Source organism: Salvelinus sp. IW2-2015, linkage group LG1 (assembly GCF_002910315.2).
Source record: "Salvelinus sp. IW2-2015 linkage group LG1, ASM291031v2, whole genome shotgun sequence".
NCBI classification, from domain to species: Eukaryota; Metazoa; Chordata; class Actinopteri; order Salmoniformes; family Salmonidae; genus Salvelinus; species Salvelinus sp. IW2-2015.
The window spans coordinates 50,129,950-50,151,881 of record NC_036838.1 but is presented as its reverse complement, the minus strand read 5'-3'; the positions used below and the strand labels follow the sequence as shown (position 1 = coordinate 50,151,881).

Here is a 21,932-nt window from a genome sequence, read left to right as displayed (position 1 = left end):
GATTCCACAGAGATAGAATATAATAAGAAAAGATTCCATAGAATATAATATAATAATAAGAAAGAGAGTTCCAATAGCATAGAATATAATAAGAAAGAGAGTTCCAATAGAATAGAATAGAATAAGAAAGAGAGTTCCAGTAGCATAGAATATAATAAGAAAGAGAGTTCCAATAGCATAGAATAGAGTAAGAAAGAGTTCCAAACCTCTCTGCCAATAACAGCTGGTTTTCAATATTCCCCTCCCCACTCCAACCACTCCTAGACAGTCATTGCAAATGTGTTGCTTAGCTCTTTGCTAAGAAGCTATTTTTGTTTATTTTGAACATTTTAACTGAAAACAATCACAGTAAGGTGCTTAGTTGTTACCCAGAAATGATTTGATATTGAGATAAAAACAGCTGCATTGGATCTTTAAGTTCTGCATGCCCTTCGAGCCATGCACACCATATGCTGCACTAGTCGAGACGTAATTCTTGGAAATAACCCTTGAAAAGAAAAATGGAGCTCAATATCTTTAACATAGAATGCCCTTTCTAATTTAGGAACTTCTGTTTACTAAGCTGTTCAGCGCTGTACACCATTATGTCAAAGAGACAAACATTGTTCTGAATGGGTCAAAGTATAAACCCCAAAAATTAAATGTGTCTTTCTCTGTCTGAAGAATGTAAAGAGATGAGGATAGAAGCCCAGTCATTACAACACACTAAACTGCTGGTCTGAACATGCATATTTCCCCTTCGATGTCTCCCAACTACATACTCATGTAATTGACTAGAGAAGTATTCAAAATGACTGTGCTAATAGTGCCAACTCTGAGAACCCTTCCACGGATGGGAGGTGAACAAGTTAGTGAAGGAACTGCGCAGCCGTGAGTCCAAATTTATGAGGATCCTCACACGAGATAAAGCGATGTCAATAGCCGCTCTAACTAACGTAAAGGTCTACCATTCCCTCCTAAACAGTATCATGCCTTTGTTGGGATTACTGGAAAACGTGACTTGGAGTGGAGGAACGGCCTTCCAGTTAGAGATAGAGAGGTGAAGCACATGCAGGGGAAGTGCCCTACGGCCTGGCAGAACCTTCACCGATAATAACCCAGAGAAAGATCTCTTTGTGCTAACATAGTAGAGGACGTCTTTGTTCCGCCCTCATTTTGTGGCCTTTTCCTTCAGCCAAACCTTTGGGTTAAGACACATACGTGAAGAAGAGCAGTATTCCTCATCTCCCCACAGCGACTTTACCCCTCTTTTATTTATAGCCTCTTCGCGAGACGGAGGTTTATCACCTACTCACAGAGAGCACATGGGCTTACATTGATGGCTATAGCCACTGGCTGCCGTGATCCCTTGGCCCCTGTATAACTACTTGTACACACTGCTGAGGAAAAACTCTTGACTATTTATCAAACTGCATTGAACTAATGTTATTCTCCAACTAAAGTAATTTAAAGTATAGTTTACTATACATTACCACCTCACATTCTTCTAATCAGAGAGACAATGTAATTATTATGTTTATTTCAGAAATCACTGTAGGGTATCATAACCCTACTATTGACCTGCAGACCCTTTCTTGCTCTGTTAAAACTGTCTGTTGTCTGGATGATAGCCCCTTTGCCTAAAATGGGATACTCTGAGGTCTTATCCTAACTTGAGACATAAGTGTTCACATGCATCAGGCTGTCACTAATCTTGCATTTCCATGAAAATTTGACATTAGGGTGCCCTGGTGCCATGCAGTCTAGAGCGTAAAACTGGACCAGAAACCAGTCAATGGACACAAGAGAGGTTCATGCCCCATGATATATTCCTAAATTACCCTTCAGGCTTCATATCACCAGTCCTGGCAAAACCTTATCTCCCCCAAAAAACAGATGTTTGCTTTCTTTGGACTACTCTGGAATGATGGGGCGGTGAGTCGGAAGCAGGTGAAACGTTTTAATAAAACAACAAAACGACACTAACATAAGGCATAATGCTGATGCACAAGAACAATACCAACTGGTGAGTGAACCTGGGAGAGTGACATATAAAGGGGAGGAAATGATGAAGGTAATGGAGTCCAGGTGTGAATCATAATAATTTAGCAGACACTCTTATCCAGAGCAACTTACAGTAGAGCGTGCATACATTTCTCATACTTGTCCCCCGTGGGAATCGAACCCACAACCCTGGCATTGCAATAACCATGCTCTACCAACTGAGCCACAAAGGACGAATTGCATACAGGTGACTATTAAATCATCTTCAGGACCAATCTGAATTTTAAACCGCCTGCCACTGCCAGCTTGTTTTGTCAGTTGAGGGATGGGGCAGGGGAAACCCAAACATATCTCACATTCATAGAAACAGCTAAGTACTAAGCTCATAAGTCATGTGCTGTATAAATTACATCCATAAAAAATCAATGGGTATTTATCTTCAACAGCAGAAAGCCTTATAGATTGTGCCTTTAAACCATTTCACAGATGGGATGTATACACTCTTATTCACCCCTTCTTCCCTTGGACTTTGATGTCTTAGATGCATGGTTAAGATACATGTCAAGGAGGTAGAGATTTGGTGAACAGAGTGGCAGAGAGATACAGCGTGGAAGCTGTTGAGACCAGACAAAACACTGAATGCATATCTGTGAAAGACAGCTCTTCGTTGAAAACAAGAGAGACTTTGTGAGTGTTTAAGTGACCGCTATGTGTTGGGTTCCATCGTAGCCCCAAGGCACTGGGTCTTGCTCTCTAGCCTTCCAGCCCATAGTTACAAGCCTCTGACATTGCAGGCGTGGGAGCCGCTGTGATGACATGGGCCGCTCAACTAAGAGGATGGCAAAGGACAAAGAGGCGTCTTCTACTTAGACCAGGGGTTGTGTTGTGTGCTATTGGGCCTGTGGCAAGAGAAGTTAACAAGAATGTAACCCTTCTCTGCCCAGAATGGCAAACATTGTCCAATTAATGAGGGATTAAGAAAATGCACTTGCCTAAATTATGAACAAAAGAGCTTATGTGTGCAGCCGCGTAAACCCACAGAGCTGGTTTATCATAGCCTGGTATGGGACTATGAGATCTCAGATAAACTTGATATGACAATGTAAGTCCATTAAACAAGGGAGGTCTGATACTGTACATCCTGCCGTAGGGTCAAGAGGCGCAGAATCTATAAATGTGTCATGAGTTCAGCGATGTACTGTATAGCACTAACACTAAAAATACTAATGAATGCAGAAGGCAGAACATTTGTTCAGTGTGTCTAACATATATATTTTAAACTACTAGGTGAATCAAAAGTGGAGGCTGCAATGCATTTATCAAATCTGAAACCATATCCCCCATCACGCCTCAGCTGGTCCTCTGTAACTCAGTTGGTAGAGCATGGCACGTGCAATGCCAGGATTTTGGGTTAAATTCCRAGGACCACCCATATGTAAAATGCATGCACGCATGACTGTAAAGTGTGTCTGATAAATGGCATATTTTGAGCAATGTTCCCTCTAATTTTTGGGGGCACTGAGCAAATTTTAGGCCTTGTGGTCGGAAACTTGAGAGAATTTTGTGCAACTTCCATAGCGTTTACAGTGAACATTGGAGCTGTACCCTTACAGTTTTAGACAGTAGCCAATAGGCTATTGTGGCTATTTGAGTATAATGTAGGRCTACCAACAAAACCAATGGAGCAAATCCCATAACATTTTCACATGGAAATAGCTTTTGATTTCTATGATATAGCCTACAGTAGCCTATATGTGGTGTTATTGCAGTCTACATTGCATGATACTTAAAAAAATAGTTTTACATTATGAAGGGCTTGACATGAATTCCTTATTTTTTACTTGGTCTGTAACACCATGGGCAAAGGTGACTGTAAATTGCATTGTGTTGTATGATGCAAGAAATCACTTTCAAAATAAAGTTATTATTATTACATACAGAGAATTAGACAATGTAGGCTGCCCTCTGCCTATTAGCTTATTTGCAAATGCAAGTCTGTCTCAAAATATAAAATGCCTATTTAATTAAGACATTAGCTTTTTACCTGATGGCTTTCAAAGACAGCATTAAAATTGGCCTTCAGGTTTTGTGCTCTTGTAAGAGCAGTAACTCCCCATTGCTGACTATACTGATCTGTAACTGGACTAATAACTCATTAACTAGCAAAGAATATCAACAAACGTGCACTGTGATCTGAAAAGCGCATTCACTTGCGGGTGATTGAAAAGACTGCTCGTGTGCTACCCCGCTAATAGAATTCTACTCCATTGCGCTCTGGCTCTGCCTACAACAAAATCACAGACTCAATCTTTCAAAGTTCAAGGTTGAAGTCGAAAGTTTACCTACACTTAGGTTGGAGCCATTAAAACTCGTTTTTCAACCACTCCAAATTTCTTGTTCACAAACTATAGTTTTGGCAAGTCGGTTAGGACATCTACTTAATCTAGTAATTTTTCCAACAATTGTTTACAGACAGATTATTTCACTTATAATTCACTGTATCACAATTCCAGTGGGTCAGAAGTTTACATACACTAAGTTGACTGTGCTTTAAACACATTGGAAAATTCCAGAAAATGATGTCATGGCTTTAGAACTCTGATAGGCTAATTGACTAATTGAGTCAATTGGAGGTGTACTGTGGATGTATTTCAAGGCCTACCTTCAAACCCAGTGCTCTTTACTTGACATCATGGGAAAATCAAAAGAAATCAGCCAAACCTCAGAAAAAAAATTGTAGACCTCTACAAGTCTGGTTCATCCTTGGGAGCAATTTCAAATGCCTGAGGTACCACGTTCATCTGTACAAACAATAGTATGCAAGTAAAAACACCATGGGTATCAGCAGCGTCATACCGCTCAAGAAGAGCGCGTTCTGTCTCCTAGAGATGAACGTACTTTGGTGCAAAAAGTGTAAATCAATCCCAGAACAACAGTAAAGGACCTTGTGAAGATGCTGGAGGAAACAGGTACAAAAGTATCTATATCCACAGTAAAACGAGTCCTATATCGACATAACCTGAAAGGCCGCTCAGCAAGGAATAAGCCACTGCTCCAAAACCACCATTAAAAATCCAGACTACGGTTTGCAACTGCACATGGGGACAAAGATTGTACGTTTTGGAGAAATGTCCTCTGGTCTGATGAAACAAAAATGTAACTGTTTGGCCATAATGACCATCGTTATCTTTAGAGGAAAAAGGGGAGGCTTGCAAGCTGAAGAACACCATCCCAACCGTGAAGCACGGGGGTGGCAGCATCATGTATTGGGGTGCTTTGCTGCAGGAGAGACTGTTGCACTTCACAAAATAGATGGCATCATTAGGCAGGAAAATTATGTTGATAGAAGCAACATCTCAAGACATCAGTCAGGAAGTTAAAACTTGGTCGCAAATGGGTCTTCCAAATGGACAATGACCCCAATCATACTTCCAAATTTGTGGCAAAATGGCTTAAGGACAACAAGGTCAAGGTATTGGAGTGGCCATCACAAAGCCCTGACCTCAATCCTATAGAAAATATGTGGGCCGAACTGAAAAAGCGTGTGCGAGCAAGGAGGCCTACAAACCTGACTCAGTTACACCAGCTCTGTCAGGAGGAATGGGCCAAWATMCACCCAACTTATTGTGGGAAGCTTGTGGAAGGCTACCCYAAATATTTGACCCAAGTTAAACAATTTAAAGGCAATGTTACCAAATACTAATTGAGGGTATGTAAACTTCTGACCCACTGGGYATGTGATGAAAMAAATAATAGCTGAAATAAATCACTCTCTACTATTATTCTGACATTTCACATTCTTAAAATAAAGTGGTGATCCTAACTGACCTAAGACAGGGAATARTTACTAGGATTAAATGTCAGGAATTGTGAAAAACTGAGTTTAAATATATTTGGCTAAGGTGTATGTAAACTTCCYACTTCAACTGTATACCCTCATATGTAATGCCCATAAAATTATCTGAAAACAGAGGTTCAGATGTCGGATTTTAACTTGATCACTCTTTATTGGCAGAGAATTTTCCTGCTGCATCAGGAAATTCAATGAGCCTTGTCCCTGAAAATGAGCAGTTCTCTTTCTCTCCATGTGAGAGCAGTTGAGTCATTGAGATCAGTGCTTGCTATCCAAATAATTTTCTCTCTTGCTCAAACGCTAAACGTAGCTCCTACTGATACATTCAAATGTACAAAAATACATCTGAAATGCAMCCATACTCTCAACAACCATCATTTTATGAAGCTTAATAACACAAGACAGATTTTAGTCTCCATTAGGCTATGACATACAAGTGTCAAGTGTTTGCTATGGTCAATATTCTGTTCAATTGTGACCTGGGGTGGTCTAGTGATTAGGGCCACTGCCAACAGCCTGCACATACAGTCCTGGTGTGGGTTAGATTCCAGCCAACATCCTTCTGGCATGAATATCTCAATCCCCTTGATTTATTTACACATTTTAAATATGGACAGTCCAGGGATATTTTACTTCCCAATCTTGATAAGAAATGTCCATACCAGACACTTTTGGATAACATAAATAGGAAACTAATAAAATAATAATAATAGGCTACACCAACAGTAGTTTCCATTCATTCAAAGTGTTGGGTAAATTGCCATAGAATATTTGCCATGGTAAACAAGGAAATACTTTATTTATATTGTATGGAATGCTTGTCAAGTAGATAAATCACCCATAGTTAAAAAAGGACTCAGTTGTTCTGATTACAATACCAACCAGAGGGTGAAGATATGTTGAAAGAATGGTTGAAAGCAGGACTAATGTTAAGGTAACACTGACATCATKTGGAGCAGTAATGAGGTGACCAATAATGGTTGCAATTGAGATAAGTTGTGCAGGTGAATTTAGCGCTATTGATTGTTTAATGAGATATCAAATCTAGTGCCATCAATGGTTGCAATAGGCCCTTTTTAATTGATTATATTCCAATAGGCTACATTCTGTAGGCTACCCGTTAGCCTATCCACATAATGCAAGGTGTGAAAACGTATAATTGGCTAGCCTACTGTTTGTGTTTCCCTGGCTGAGTTGATGAGCTGATTTGGGCCATCAGTTGATTGACAGATGTAGGCCTACTGTAGAACAATAAACTTTCCTCCAGTGTGGATGCTCGTACCCTTTTTTTAGTTAGGTTATGTATAATTTGTCAACATAGTTAAGGTCTTTCCTCTGCTATTCCAGCACCATTTCAGCTTAAACATTTAAACATCATCAAATCTACAAGGCTATATATGATTAGTCTAATACGGTGAAAACAAACTTAAAGATACCAAAAAGGCACTACAGAGGGTAGTGCGTACAGCTGAGTACATTACTGGGGCCAAGCTTCCTGCCATCCAGGACCTCTATACCAGGCGGTGTCAGAGGAAGGCCCTAAAAATTGCCAGACTCCAGCCACCCTAGTCATAGACTGTTCTTTCTACTACTGTACGGCAAGCTATACCGGAGCGCCAAGTCTAGGTCCAAAAGGCTTCTTAACAGCTTCTACCCCCAAGCCATAAGAACAGCTAATCAAAAGCCTAGCTACTGTTATTTTATTGTTACTCCTTAATTATTTGTTATTGTTCTATTGTTCTTATTTTTTATTTTTTACTTCAGTTTATTTTAGTAAATACTTTATTAATACTTATTTTTCTTAAAACTGCATTGTTGGTTAAGCATTTCACTGTAAGGTATTGTTGTATTTGGCTTTGTGACAAATACAATTTGATTTAATTTGAATTAGATGGTTACAGTTCATGGCTCTTAATGATATGGATTATTATTTTGACTTTCTCCAAACTGAAGGCCATTAGGCCAATATTAGGCTTTCCCTAGACATTTGAAATATCTTTACGCCTAGAAGGACCCTATGATCACTCGGCAACACAGCTGACGCCTGCTGGACTGTTCATTAACATGGTACTTCATTTTGTTTATCCGTCTGCCCCAGCCTCGAACTCATGCCCTGTGTGTAGCTAACTGACCCTCTCTGCCCATTCATCGTCATTTACCCGTTGTTGTTGTCCTAGCTGTTTATCRGTTGTTGTCTCACCCGTTGTTGTCTTAGCTCTCCCAATCAACARCTGTGATTGTCTTATTCCTTTCTCTAATGTCAGTATGCCTTGTATACTGTGGTTTAGAGCAGCTCTCGTTGTTTTATTTTACTGTGGAGCCCCTAGTCCTGCTCAACATGCCTCAGATAGCTCCCTTGTCCCACCCCCCACGCATGCGGGGACCGTACCTAGCTTAACTGGCGCCTCCAGAGATGCAACCTCTCTCATCGTCACTCAATGCCTAGGTTTACCCCCACTGTACTCGCACCCTACCATACCCTTGTCTGTACACAATTCCCTGAATCTATCCTACCATGTCCAGAAATCTGCTCCTTTTACTCTCTGTTCCCAAAGCACTAGACGACCAGTTCTTATAGCATTTAGCCTTTACCCTCATCCTACTCCTCTGTTCCTCTGGTGATGTAGAGGTTAACCCAGGCCTTGTGTGTTCCCAGGCGCTCTCATTTGTTGACTTCTGCAACCTTAAAAGCCTTGGGTTCATGCATGTTAACATCAGAAGCCTCCTCCCTAAGTTGGCTTTATTCACAGCTTTAGCACACTCCGCCAACCCTGATGTTCTAGCCGTGTCTGAATCCTGGCTTAGGAAGGCCACCAAAAATTCTGAGATTTTCATCCCAAATTACAACATTTTCCGTCAAGACAGAACTGCTAAGGGGGCGGAATTGCAATCTACTGTAGAAGTAGCATGCCGAGTTCTGTCCTACTTTCCAGGTCTATGCCCAAACAATTCGAGCTTCTACTTTTAAAGATCTATCTCTCCAGAAATAAATCCATCACTGTAGACGCTTGTTATAGACCCCCCTCAGCTCCCAGCTGTGCCCTGGACACCATATGTGAATTGATTGCCCCACATCTATCGTCAGAGTTCGTACTGCTAGGTGACCTAAATTGACACCCCGGCCGTCCTACAATCTAAGCTAGATGCCCTCAATCTCACACAAATTATCAAGGAACCTACCAGGTACAACCCCAAATCCGTAAACATGTTGTTACTGTTTTCAACCAGGATCTCAGCGATCACTGCCTGCGTCCGTTATGGGTCCGAGGTCAAACGACCACCCCTCATCACTGTCAAACGCTCCCTAAAACACTTCTGCGAGCAGGCCTTTCTAATCGACCTGGCCCGGGTATACTGGAAGGATATTGACCTCATCCCGTCAGTCGAGGATGCCTGGATGTTCTTTAAAAGTGCTTTCCTCACCATCTTAAATAAGCATGGCCCTTTCAAAAAATGTAGAACTAAGAACAGATATAGCCCTTGGTTCACTCCAGACTTGGCTGCCCTTGACCAGCACAAAAACACCCTGTGGCGTACTGCACTAGCTTCGAATAGTCCCCGCGATATGCAACTTTTCAGGGATGTCAGGAACCAATACACACAGTCAGTTAGGAAAGCAAAGGTTAGCTTTTTCAAACAGAAATTTGCATCCTGCAGCACTACTTCCAAAAAGTTTTGGGACACTTTATTCTCTTATGGAGAATAAGAGTACCTCCTCCCAGCTGCCCACTGCACTGAGACTAGGAAACACTGTCACCACTGGTAAATCCATGATAATTTAGAATTTCAATAAGCATTTCTCTATGGCTGGCCATGCTTTTCACCTGGCTACCCCAACCCCGGCCAACAGCTCTGCACCCCCCGCAGCAACTGGCCCACGCCCCCCCCCCCGCTTCTCCTTCACCCAAATCCAGACAGCTGATATTCTAAAAGAGCTGCAAAATCTGGATCCCTACAAATCAGCTGGGCTAGACAATCTGGACCCTCTCTTCCTAAAATTATCTGCCGCCGTTGTTGCAAACCCTATTACTAGTCTGTTTAACCTCTCTTTCGTATCATCTGAGATTCCTAAAAATTGGAAAGTGGCACTCTAGACCCAACCCAACTGTTACAGACCTATATCCATCCTGCCCTGCCTTTCTAAAGTCTTCGAAAGCCAAGTGAACAAACAGATCACCGACAATTTCGAATCCCACCGTACCTTCTCCGCTATGCAATCTGGTTTCCGAGCTGGTCACGGGTGCACCTCAGCCACGCTCAAGGTCCTAAACGATATTATAACCGCCATCGATAAACGACAGTACTGTGCAAACGTCTTCATCGACCTGGTCAAGGCTTTCAACTCTGTCCATCACCGTATTCTTATCTGCAGACTCAACAGCCTTGGTTTCTCTAATGACTGCCTCGCCTGGTTCACTAACGACTTCTCAGATAGAGTTCAGTGTGTAAAATTGGAGGGCCTGTTGTCCGGACCTCTGGCAGTCTCTATGGGGGTGCCACAGGGTTCAATTCTCAGGCCGACTCTTTTCTCTGTATATATCAATGATGTCACTTGCTGCTGATGATTCTCTGATCCACCTCTAAGTAGACGACACCATTCTGTATACATCTGGCCCTTCTTTGGACACCGTGTTAACAAACCTCCAAACAAGCTTCAACGCCATACAACACTCCTTCCATGGCCTCCAACTGCTTTAAAATGCAAGTAAAACTAAATGCATGCTCTTCAACCGATTGCTGCCCGCACCCGTCCGCCCGACCGACATCACTACTCTGGACGGTTCTGACTTAGAATATGTGYACAACTATAAATACCTAGGTGTCTGGCTAAACAGTAAACTCTCCTTCCAGACTCACATTATGCATCTCCAATCCAAAGTTACATCTAGAATTGGCTTCCTATTTCGCAAACAAAGCCTCCTTCACTCATGCTACCAAACATACCCTCGTAAAACTGATTATCCTACCGATTCGGCGATGTCATTTACAAAATAGCCTCCAACACTCTACTCAGCAAATTGGATGCAGTCTATCACAGTTCCATCCGTTTTGTCACCAAAGCCCCATATACAACCCACCACTGTGACCTGTACGCTCTTGTAAGCTCCGCCTTATCTCAGCTCACTGGTCACCATAGCAACACCCACCCGTAGCACGCGCTCCAGCAGGTATATTTCAATGGACATCCCCAAAGCCAACACCTCCTTTGGCCGCCTTTCCTTCCAGTTGTCTGCTGCCAATGACTGGAATGAATTGCAAAAATCACTGAAGTTGGAGACTTATATCTCCCTCACTAACTTTAAGCGTCAGCTGTCAGAGCAGCTTACCGATCGCTGCAGCTGTATACAGCCCATCTGTAAATAGCCCATCCAACCAACTACCTACTTCATCCCCATATTTGTTTTTGTTTTTCTGCTCTTTTGCACACCAGTATTTCTACTTGCACATCCACATCTGCACATATATCACTCCAGTATAAATTGCTAAATTGTAATTACTTCGTCACTATTGGCCTATTTATTGCCTTACCTCCTTACCTCCATTTGCACACGCTGTATACAGATTTTTCTATTGTGTTATTGACTGTATGTTTGTTTATCCAATGTGTAACTCTGTGTTGTTTTTGTCGCACTACTTTGCTTTATCTTGGCCAGGTTGCAGTTGTAATTGAGAACTTCTTCTCAACTGGCCTACCTGGTTAAATAAAGGTGAAATAAAAATAAAGAGCCTCCATGCTTTCATCATAACGATCAATTTTGAATGAGTAAAACAAATATTACAGGGTTAATTTGGTAAAACTAATCCCATCCGAATAGTTCACTGGAAAAACGAACATGCTGGGATAATAATTACATAACCGACGTTATATAGTAATACTAGTCCCATGCCAATAGGGCTTATGACTGTCATACTAGGCTACCATGCTAAAATGTTTGCTAGCCTAACTTCCTTAAATGGGCAAAAATGAACCAGCTAAGTTAGARAGCTAGCTAGTTAACGTGCACCTACTACATCTAAGCTACATATTGCACTTCAATCGTCTCAGGCCAGGCTATCATAATCATTGGCCTGTACAGAGAATTAAGTAAAAAACACTAAGTCCAAATACCCATCTCCATTCATGGTTTAGGAAAATAAAGATTTAGCTAGCTAGCTACAGCAGGACATCAACACATCAAATGCTACCAGAAACCAATGCTTTTGATGTGATTTGATTGGTGTGARGCTAAATCCAAACAGGCCTCCCTTGGGGGACGTTTTGCTTCGCCAAGATCACCCACAGTTTAGCTCAATGCAACGCTGAATGGTTAAATAGTTTATCAATGTTTTATCAATGGAAGCCAAATGCTCGCTGGCATCCATCCATCAAARGCTACAGCGGCAACATGTCATACTCTTTTTGTCCAGACAGCATCAGATACATGGGCTACACATACTGAGACTTTTGGGCGCTGTTTCACTCGCTCYGATGATTTCTCCTGTGGGATAGATATAGCCAATTGCTATTTGAAGGAAAATTATGAAAACACAGAGACGAAAGCTAATAAAATTATTATTATTATTTTTTAAATGCATTGGTAAATTTTTMGGGGAAGCCTGGCTTCCTTCAATAAATGGCACTGATTATTTTCCTCCTGGAACAAAAGGGATCAAATTAATATCTGACATTTTATTTATTTGTTTGACCAGTATTGTTTTAGCAAAATAATCCTGCAGCAACAGGATTTAAATGTTTAGTCCATAATGTTGCTTGGTCGGTGGTAAGGCTATTAGCTGGACAAAAGTAGGCTAAAATACTATTAATATAACCGTGTGTTAGTGCAGGTTTTCAGCGAATCTATGTAAATCCCGAAGCCCATCTGCATTTCCTGTGGTGCAGGAAAATTCTCAGCAACAAAAGAGTGATCAAATTAAGATCCAAAATCTGTAGGAAGAAAGTCCTCAGAAATCGAGTTATGTTGGTCTTCTTACTGAACTATGTTGAAACAAAGACCTTTTTCACATTGCTGAGTTTTGACAAAGCATTAAACCTCAGAGCTGGGCTCACCAAAATGAGGAGCACAATGATAAAGCATTATGCAGCTCCACACTAGGCCCCGAGCTGAACATTTCCAAAGTTCAACCCGACTACCAACTATCAGAGGGAGGGAAAAGACAGCAAGTCTACTCCGCACGTGGAGCTAAATCTGATGGTATTTAAAAGTCAATTATATGGAAAGCATCTCCACTTAGTGCAGTCTGGCCAACTTTATCTGATATCTAATCAATACAGTTTATGAATTTAGATTATTTAAGAGGTTATTTATTTATTGGGTAGACTGAGTCCCCTTCCAGTTCAGCCCTCTCCGACTCCTACTGTGCCCACCCAGGTGAAGCTTTGTTGAGCTCAATGGTTACAAAATACCTTATTGATGTCAAGCTGTGATAATCATCCTAAAAGCCCCTAATCCTAATTCTGCACTACCCGCCACTACCCACCACTAACCACCACAGCACTACCATAGCCTCTACAGGTCAGAACCAAACAGAAAATATGACTCTTAAGTGATAAGCCCTAATAAAACCCTCATTGTTATTGTACCGTAAAAGTATCAGGTATGGATCAAAAGTGTACATATTCACCCCACATGAACAATGTGATCTTTCCTCAGTCTGTATAACTGCAGCACAGGTTTGATTGAACATTCTGTAGAAGATCCCTTGGAACACAGATAATGACTATAAGAACAATCGTTGCTTTTAGTTTTTTTGCTCATTTGTCTGTTAATGTTTGTCTGTTCTGGTTTCAAGTGATTCTCCTGATTTAACTATTAACTTACAGTACTTACACTTGCCTTTGTGTATGAAAGAAATGAGAATGTTCCCTTTTGCCCGATAACTGATTTGAAAAAAGACAGAGTAGATGTTTTTTCTGAATGGGCTTACATTAATTGAGGAGCTGAGTGGACGCCATACATCTGGGTTCCCCAATAGGTTAATATATATATATATCCATACACTATATATACAAAAGTATGTGGACACCCCTTATTTCAGCCACACCCGTTGTTGACAGGCGTATGAAATCAAGCACACAGCCATGCAATCTCTATAGACAAACATTGGCAGTAGAACAGCCTTACCGAAGAGCTCAGTGACTTTCAACATGCCAACCTTATAGGATGCCACCTTTCCAACAAGTCAGTTTGTCAAATTTCTTCCCTGCTAGAGCTTCCCCGTCAACTGTAAGTGCTGTTATTGTGAAGTGGAAATGTCTAGGAGCAACAACGGCTCAGCCGTGAAGGAGTAGGCCACACAAGCTCACAGAACACTCACTACCGAGTTCCAAACTTCCTCTGGAAGCAATGTCAGCAAAATAAGAGAGCTTGAGGAAATGGTTTCCATGGCCGAGCAGCCACACACAAGCCTAAGATCAATATCCTCAATGCCAAGAGTTGGTTGGTGGTGTAAAGCTTGGCCGGCATTGGACTTTGGCGCAGTGGAAACACGTTCTCTGGAGTGATGAATCATGCTTCACCATCTGGCAGTCCGATGGAATAATCTGGGTTTGGCGGATGCCAGGAGAACGCTACCTGGCGAATGCATAGTGCCAACTGTAAAGTTTGGTGGAGGAGGGATAATGGTCTGGGGTTGTTTTTCATGCTTCAGGCTAGGCCCTTTAGTTCCAGTGAAGGAAAATCTTAACACTACAGCATACAATGACATTCTAGACGATTCTGTGCTTCCAACTTTGTGGCAACAGTCTGGGGAAGGCCCTTTCCTGTTTCAGCATGACAATGCCCCCGTGCACAAAGCGAGGTCCATACAGAAATGGCTTGTCGAGATAGGTGTGGAAGAACATGACTGGCCTGCACAGAGCCCTGATCTCAACTCCATCGAACACCTTTGGAATGAATTGGAATGCAGACTGCGAGCTAGGCCTAATAGCCCAACGTCATTGCCTGACCTCACTAATGCTCTTGTGGCTGAATGGAAGCAAGTCCCTGCAGCAATGTTCAAACAACTAGAGGAAAGCTTTCACAGATGTTATAGCAGCAAAGGAGGACCAACACCATATTAATGCCCATGATTATGGAATGAGATGTTCGACGAGCAGGTGTCCACATACTTTTGGTCATGTAGTGTATATACAATGCACTCTAAAAGTATTCAGACCCCTTGACTTTTTACACATTTTGTTACATTACAGCGTTATTCTAAAATTGATAGAATAGTTTTTTTCCCTAATCAATCTACACGCAATACTCCATAATGACAAAGAAAAAACAGTTTTTATGAAAATGTTGCACAATTATTAAAAATAAACAACTGAAATATCACATAAACTTAAGTAGTCAGACGCTTTACTCAGTACTTTGTTGAAGCACCTTTGGCAGCAATTACAGCCTTGAGTCTTCTTGGGTATGACGCTACAAGCTTGGCACACCTGTATTTGGGGAGTTTCTCCCATTCTTCTCTGCATATCCTCTCAAGCTCTGTCAGGTTGGATGGGGAGCGTCGCTGCACAGCTACTTTCAGGTCTCTCCAGAGATGTTAGATCGGGTTCAAGTCTGTAATCTGTCTGGGCCACTCAAGGACATTCAGAGGCTTGTCCCGAAGCCACTCCTGTGTTATCTTGGGTGTGTTCTTAGGGTCGTTGTCCTCTTGGAAGGTGAACCTTCGCCCCAGCCTGAGAGCTCTGGAGCAGGTTTTCATCAAGGATCTCTCTGTACTTTGCTCCATTCATGTTTCCCTCGATCCTGACGAGTCTCCCAGTACCTGCCGCTGAAAAATATCCCAATAGCATGATGCTGCCACCACTATGCTTCACCGTACTGGTGGTGCCAGGTTTCCTCCAGACGTGACGCTTGGCATTCTGGCCAAAGATAATATTTTTTCTCATGTTCTGAGAGTCCTTTAGGGGCCTCTTGGCAAACTCCAAGTGGGCTGTCATGTGCCTTTTACTGAGGAGTGGCTTCCGTTTGGCATCTCTACTATAAAGGCCTGATTGGTGGAGGAACTCTGGAGTTCTGTCAGAGTGACCATTGGGTTATTGGTCACCTCCCTGACCAAGGACCTTCTCTCCCAATTGCTCAGTTTGGCCGGGCAGCCAGCTCTAAGAAGAGTCCGTTTAAGAATGATGGCGGCCAATGTCTTCTTGGGGACCTTCAATGCTGCAGAAATGTTTTGGTACCCTTCCCTAGATCGGTGCCTCGACACAATCATGTATCGGAGATCTATGGACAATTCCTTTGACCTCATGGCTTGGTTTTTGCTCTGGCATGCACTGTCAACTGTGGGACCTTACATAGATAGGTGTGTGCCTTTCCAAATCATGTCCAATCAATTGAATTTACCACAGGTGGAATACAATCAAGTCATAGAAACATCTCAAGGATGATCAATGGAAACAGGATGCACCTGAGCTCAATTTTGAGTCTCATAGCAAAGGGTCTGTATACTTATGTAAATAAGGCATTTCTGTTTTTATTTGAAATAAATTTGCACACATTTCTAAAATCCTGTTTTTGCTTTGTCATTATGAGGTATTGTGTGTAGATTGATGAGGAAAACATGTATTTAGTACATTRTAGAATAAGGCTGTAACGTAACAAAACGTGGAAAAAGGGAAGGGGTCTGAATATTTTCCGAATGCACTCTATATACAGTACTGGTCAAACATTTGGACACACCTACTCATTCAAGGGTTTTTATTTATTTTTTACTATTTTCTACATTGTAGAATGATAGTGAAGACATCAACACTATGAAATAACACATATGGAATCATGTAGTAACCAAAAAAGTGTTAAACAAATCTAAATATATTTTATATTTGAGATTCTTCAAAGTAGACYCCTTGATAACAGCTTCGCACACTTTTGGCCATCTCTCAACCAGCTTCATGAGGTAGTCACCTGGAATGCATTTCAATTAACAGGTGTGCCTTCTTAAAAGTTCATTTGTGGAATTTCTTTCCTTTTAATGCGTTTGAGCCATTCAGTTGTGTCGTGACAAGGTAGGGGTGGTATACAGAAGATAGCCATATTTGGTCAAATACCAAGTCTATTTTATGGCAAGAACAGCTCAAATAACCAAAGAGAAACAACAGTCCATCGTCACTTTAAGACATGAAGGTCAGTCAATCCGGAACATTCGAAGAACTTTTCAAGTTTCTTCAAGCGCAGTCGCAAAACCATCAAGCGCTTTGATGAAACTGGCTCTCATGAGGACCGCCACAAGAAAGGAAGACCCAGATTTACCTCTGCTGCAGAGGATACGTTCATTAGAATTACCAGCCTCAGATTGCAGCCCAAATAAATGCTTCACAAAGTTCAAGTAACAGACACATCTCAACATCAACTGTTCAGAGAATACTGCGTGAATCAGGCCTTCATGGTCGAATTGCTGCAAATAAACCACTACTAAAGGACACCAATAATAAGAAGAGACTTGCTTGGCCCAAGAAACATGAGCAATGGACCGGTGGAAATCTGTCCTTTGGTCCAACTGCCGTGTCTTTGTGAGACGCAGAGTAGGTGAACGGATGATCTCTGCATGGAGGAGGAGGTGTGATGGTGTGGGTGTGCTTTGCTGGTGTCATTGTCTGTCATCAAATCTGGTTTGCGCTTAGTGGGACTATCATTTGTTTTTCAACAGGACAATGACCCAACATACCGTCAGGCTGTGTAAGAGCTATTTGACCAAGAAGGAGAGTGATGGAGTGCTGCATCAGATGACCTGGCCTCATCCCAATTGAGATGGTTTTGGATGAGTTGGCCACAGAGTGAATGAAAAGCAGCCAACAAGTGCTCAGCATATATGGGAACTCCTTCAAGACTGTTGGAAAAGCATTCCAGGTGAAGCTGGTTGAGAGAATGCCAAGAGTGTGCAAAGCTGTCATCAAGGCAAAGGGTGGCTACTTTGAAAAATCTAAAATCTAAAATCTAGTTTGATTTGTTTAACACTTTTTTGGTTGCTACAGGACTATTTGTTATTTCATAGTTTTCATGTCTTCAATATTATTCCTCAATGTAGAACATAGTGCAAATAAAGAAAAACCCTTGAATGAGTAGGTGTCCAAACTTTTGACTGGTACTGTGTATATATATATATATATGTATGTATATATGTGTATATGTGTATATATGTGTGTGTCTATGTTCTACATTGAGGAATAATATTGAAGACATGAAAACTATGAAATAACACATATGGAATCCTGTAGCAACCAAAAAAGTGTTAAACAAATCAAAATATATTATAGATTTTAGATTTTAATTTAGGAAATATGTTCCCAAGTATTTCCACACCTAAATAGAGGGGCATTTTGTGCTCGTATCCCAATGTAATCATGGTTTGAAATGGTTCGGTTTTTGTCAAATACTATATCTGTTTGGGCTTCTTGCGGTCAATTTGCAGTTTACAAATTATTTATAATTGTGTTCCTTAATTGTGACCATCCGCTCACTAAAAAAATCGGCCCGTGGCTGAATGTAATTGGGGACCCCTGCCATAAATAAAAATATGTTCACACCAAACAACAACTTAAGTGTTTTCTTGAGTACCCAACACCAGATAAGTTTGAAAATCACATTAACCACTGAGAATCAACAAGCAAATGTACTGTATACAGTACCGAGGTTAAGCTAGACTTTATTGTATGTCTGTACACAAATGGCTATATGTACCTATGAAAGATTGTATTTATAGTGGCTAGTGAGCAGTTGTGTTTTTAAGACTCCTGTAATATTCACTTGGAATCCAATAAGTAGGATTGTAGTCTTCTTGGTCTGTGTTTAGACAGGCAGCCCAATTCTAATCTTTTTGTGAAGAAAAACAATATCTGATGTGAAAAGATCTGATGTTATCGGTCAAAAGACCAATTAATGGAAAAAAGATCAGAATTGGGCTGCCTGCTTAAACGCAGCCTTGGGGAGAGGACTTATGAACTTCACCTGGTTTTCATGACATTAACAATTTTATTAAGGGTCACTCATATAGTAATTAGGAAATTGTATTTTTGGTATGTGCTCCCTGAAATTTCAAACATTAACCTTGATAATGTGTCTGACAATTTTGAGCTCATTGGATACTAACCTATGATCATTATTTCAATGCAGTAGTTTTTTTCTTAAACAAGCTCAAGAATGAAAGTATTGGGCCTAATTACGAGCATTCTTTGCTGACTTAGTGTTCTGTGTGTGGTAAAACTCTGCCTGCCATTGTCTTGATCCCTGAACTGGATTCTTACTAGTTTCTTGCGGGGTCAGAGGTAACTTTGCTAATTAAGGGTCTCCTCGGTCTTTAGACAAACTCATCTGAGCTTAATGTTTTCACTTTCATGGCCCAGCGGCTCTGCCTGGTACCTCTCTAAGCTAATTTTGCCTGCCTGCATAGTTTTGGTGGGACCCTGTTAATCTAGGCATAGCCAGGTCAAGTTCAAACTGCCACAATGCATTTACCAAGGTCTTTAGATTCTGGTTGGTCATTTTTACAATGAAAGAAAACCCTACACATCTAAGAACCTCTTTAATGTTAATTATTTCTCCAGTTAGTAATCCCATGGCTTTCCTGGAAACAGTTTGATGCTCCTGTAAAGCCTCACAGCTCAGTTTTAACATTATTGAATGTAAAATGTATAATATTCTCAGAAAATATTACAACCATCTTAAAACCAAAGCAACTTGAAAAAACATGAACCAACGTGTTTTGCAAGGTTGTAGTAGGGTGTAGTAGGGTGTTGAGTCACACAACCACTGTGTGACTCAAATAGAAATAAGACGTCTGATAAGTCAGCAGCAGAATGGAGATACAAGGCTATCAAATGTGGACAAACTCTGCTGGTCACTACTCAGACTACTCTGATAATCAGAATGTAAGTAGAATATAAAAATGTTCAAAAAATACTTGCAGATCAAAAACTTGCAGATAATTTCCCCTAAAAACAATTGTGTGCCACGTGTGCATTTAGGAGCAGATATTTTGCTCACATACAGTAGATCTCTCCTTGTTTACCAATAGCATCACTATCTGAACATCTATAGATGTGTGATCTTAATTTGATCACTCTTTTGTTGCTGAGAAATGCAGATGAGCTTTGTGATTTACTGAAAACCCACACTAACACACAGCTATATTAACAGTATTGCACTTTTCATGTAGCCTACTTTTGTCCAGCTAATAGCCTAACCACCGAACAAGCAACATTATGGAGTAAATATTAAAATCCTGTTGCTGCAGGATTATTTACCTGTGACAATATAGGTCAAATTAAGATCCTACATCTGTATAACATTGTTAGATTCTTTACTCAAATATCTTATTAGCCACAACTGCAGCACATGCATATCTCTGAATATTCATCTCTGGTGGAGCATTTAGTAGAAGAGGAAACGCAGCCAAACAATCAGTCAACCAGCATAAGCAAAAATAAACATACAGTTTATAACTACTGAGACTAATGGCAGACAAATGCATGATATTAGTCTCCAATACTGAGCCAATCTTATTCTGCTAGGATGTTATGATTTGACACATTTAAAACGCAGAGAGTTGCTGCTTGACCCCCTTTCCTGTTTATAACAATCACATACTGTACATTCTCCATGCAGTAGGTTCGTTTGATCAGGAGAATTTGGCATCAAATAACAATGGGTTGTAAATCTACACGGATCATCTTTGTAAAACCATTTATCACGACGATTAGTGACAGTCAAATAAAACAACGAATACATGCAATGTAGAGAATATCAAATCTTACCCGTTGTTGATTCCTAAGAGTTGGCTTGGGAAAACATTGGTTTCTATATCAGTAACATCCTCTGTCTCATTACAGAAACATAATACTACTACAATCAGTTTTTAGAATCCACTCGGACATACCAGAAATCAAAGCAATGAAAATACGTCAATGTAGTGGAGCAAATAGGATTAAACATGTTGAATGTCTGGAAACAGAGGAATTCTTTCAGGAGATAATCCCCACTATGGATTTAACACAGTTCAGTCTTAAAGAGCTGTAATTTTTAGTTTTAAAGTGGCACCTTCACCAGAATTTCTGTAGCATAACCTAGTTAAATTAACAATCTAAACAAAATGCTATAAACTGTAATCTATTTGTAATCACGTTTAATCAAGGATCTAAATGAAATTCTGAAAAACTGGTCACTGAAAGACAATTCCACTGCAGCACTAACATTAGGAACCCATGTACCTAGGAATCTATCAGTAAAAGTTTCAGATGAGAACCCCTACCTTCTGGCAGCTCCTCTAGTGAGGGGTGAACAAGAGTGTCCAAAATTACCTGCCTGGCACTGTAGACGGCTTACCTTGAGGACTTCCATGGGCACATGGGTCACAGTGGGCAGGTTGGAGGGCAGCGTGACATTGATGGGAGGGGTCTGGGGGCTGCTGGGGTGCAGGAGATGGTGTGAGGGGTGCCTGGTGCTCCTCTCACTCTGTTCCCTCTGTTCCCGCTGGTCCTGCTCCTGGAGCTGGTCCCACATCACCTGCTGGTGGAGCAGGACACGTGACGTCACTGCGGGGAGCACTGTGGGGCTCTGGGGGGGCTTGGGMAACCCATGTTGGTCCAGAGGATCACTGCAGGCCACGGCCCAACCAGAGCAGGGCAGTGGTGGGGAGAAAGTCACAGTCAATCAGGACACACACAGTGATAGGCTGATTGCATTATTCTGAGCCATCCAGGTTTAAACAAACATCATATTAGAATACAATTCAATGAGAGAGGGAGGTAGAGAGAGGCATTATGAGTATGTGTTGGGAGCATGAGAAGGAGGATATGTGAAAGAGGTAAATAGTATGAAGGTAGCAAGCAGGTGCAGTTACAGATGTAGGACCTTAATTTGACCTTTATTGTCGCAGCAAAATAATCCTGCAGCAACAGGATTTGAATGTTTAGTCCATAATGTGGCTTAATCAGTGGTTAGGCTATTAATGACCTGAGGCTTCATGCAAAGTGGAATACTAATATTTATGTGTATTAGTTGTGTTCCAAGATGGCGTAGCAGTCGGACGTGTGTTTTGTCTTGTCCCGGCCTGTCCTGTGTAAATATCGTTTTCCTCATTTGTTTTCATATATATTTTGTATATATTT

The 21,932-nt window shown here is 41.1% G+C and overlaps 1 protein-coding gene across 1 annotated transcript in view; it reads right to left on the bottom strand.

The window, feature by feature from the left end:
* The window catches only part of LOC111969377 (microphthalmia-associated transcription factor), a 28,287-nt gene extending 6,900 nt beyond the window's left edge, over window positions 1–21,387 (bottom strand). Inside the window, exon 1 of the mRNA XM_070445542.1 lies at window positions 21,148–21,387. Within this exon, the coding sequence (XP_070301643.1) occupies window positions 21,148–21,324 (177 nt within the window). The 5' untranslated portion in view covers window positions 21,325–21,387. The remainder of the gene's footprint in view (window positions 1–21,147) is intronic.
* Window positions 21,388–21,932: the final 545 nt, after the last annotated feature.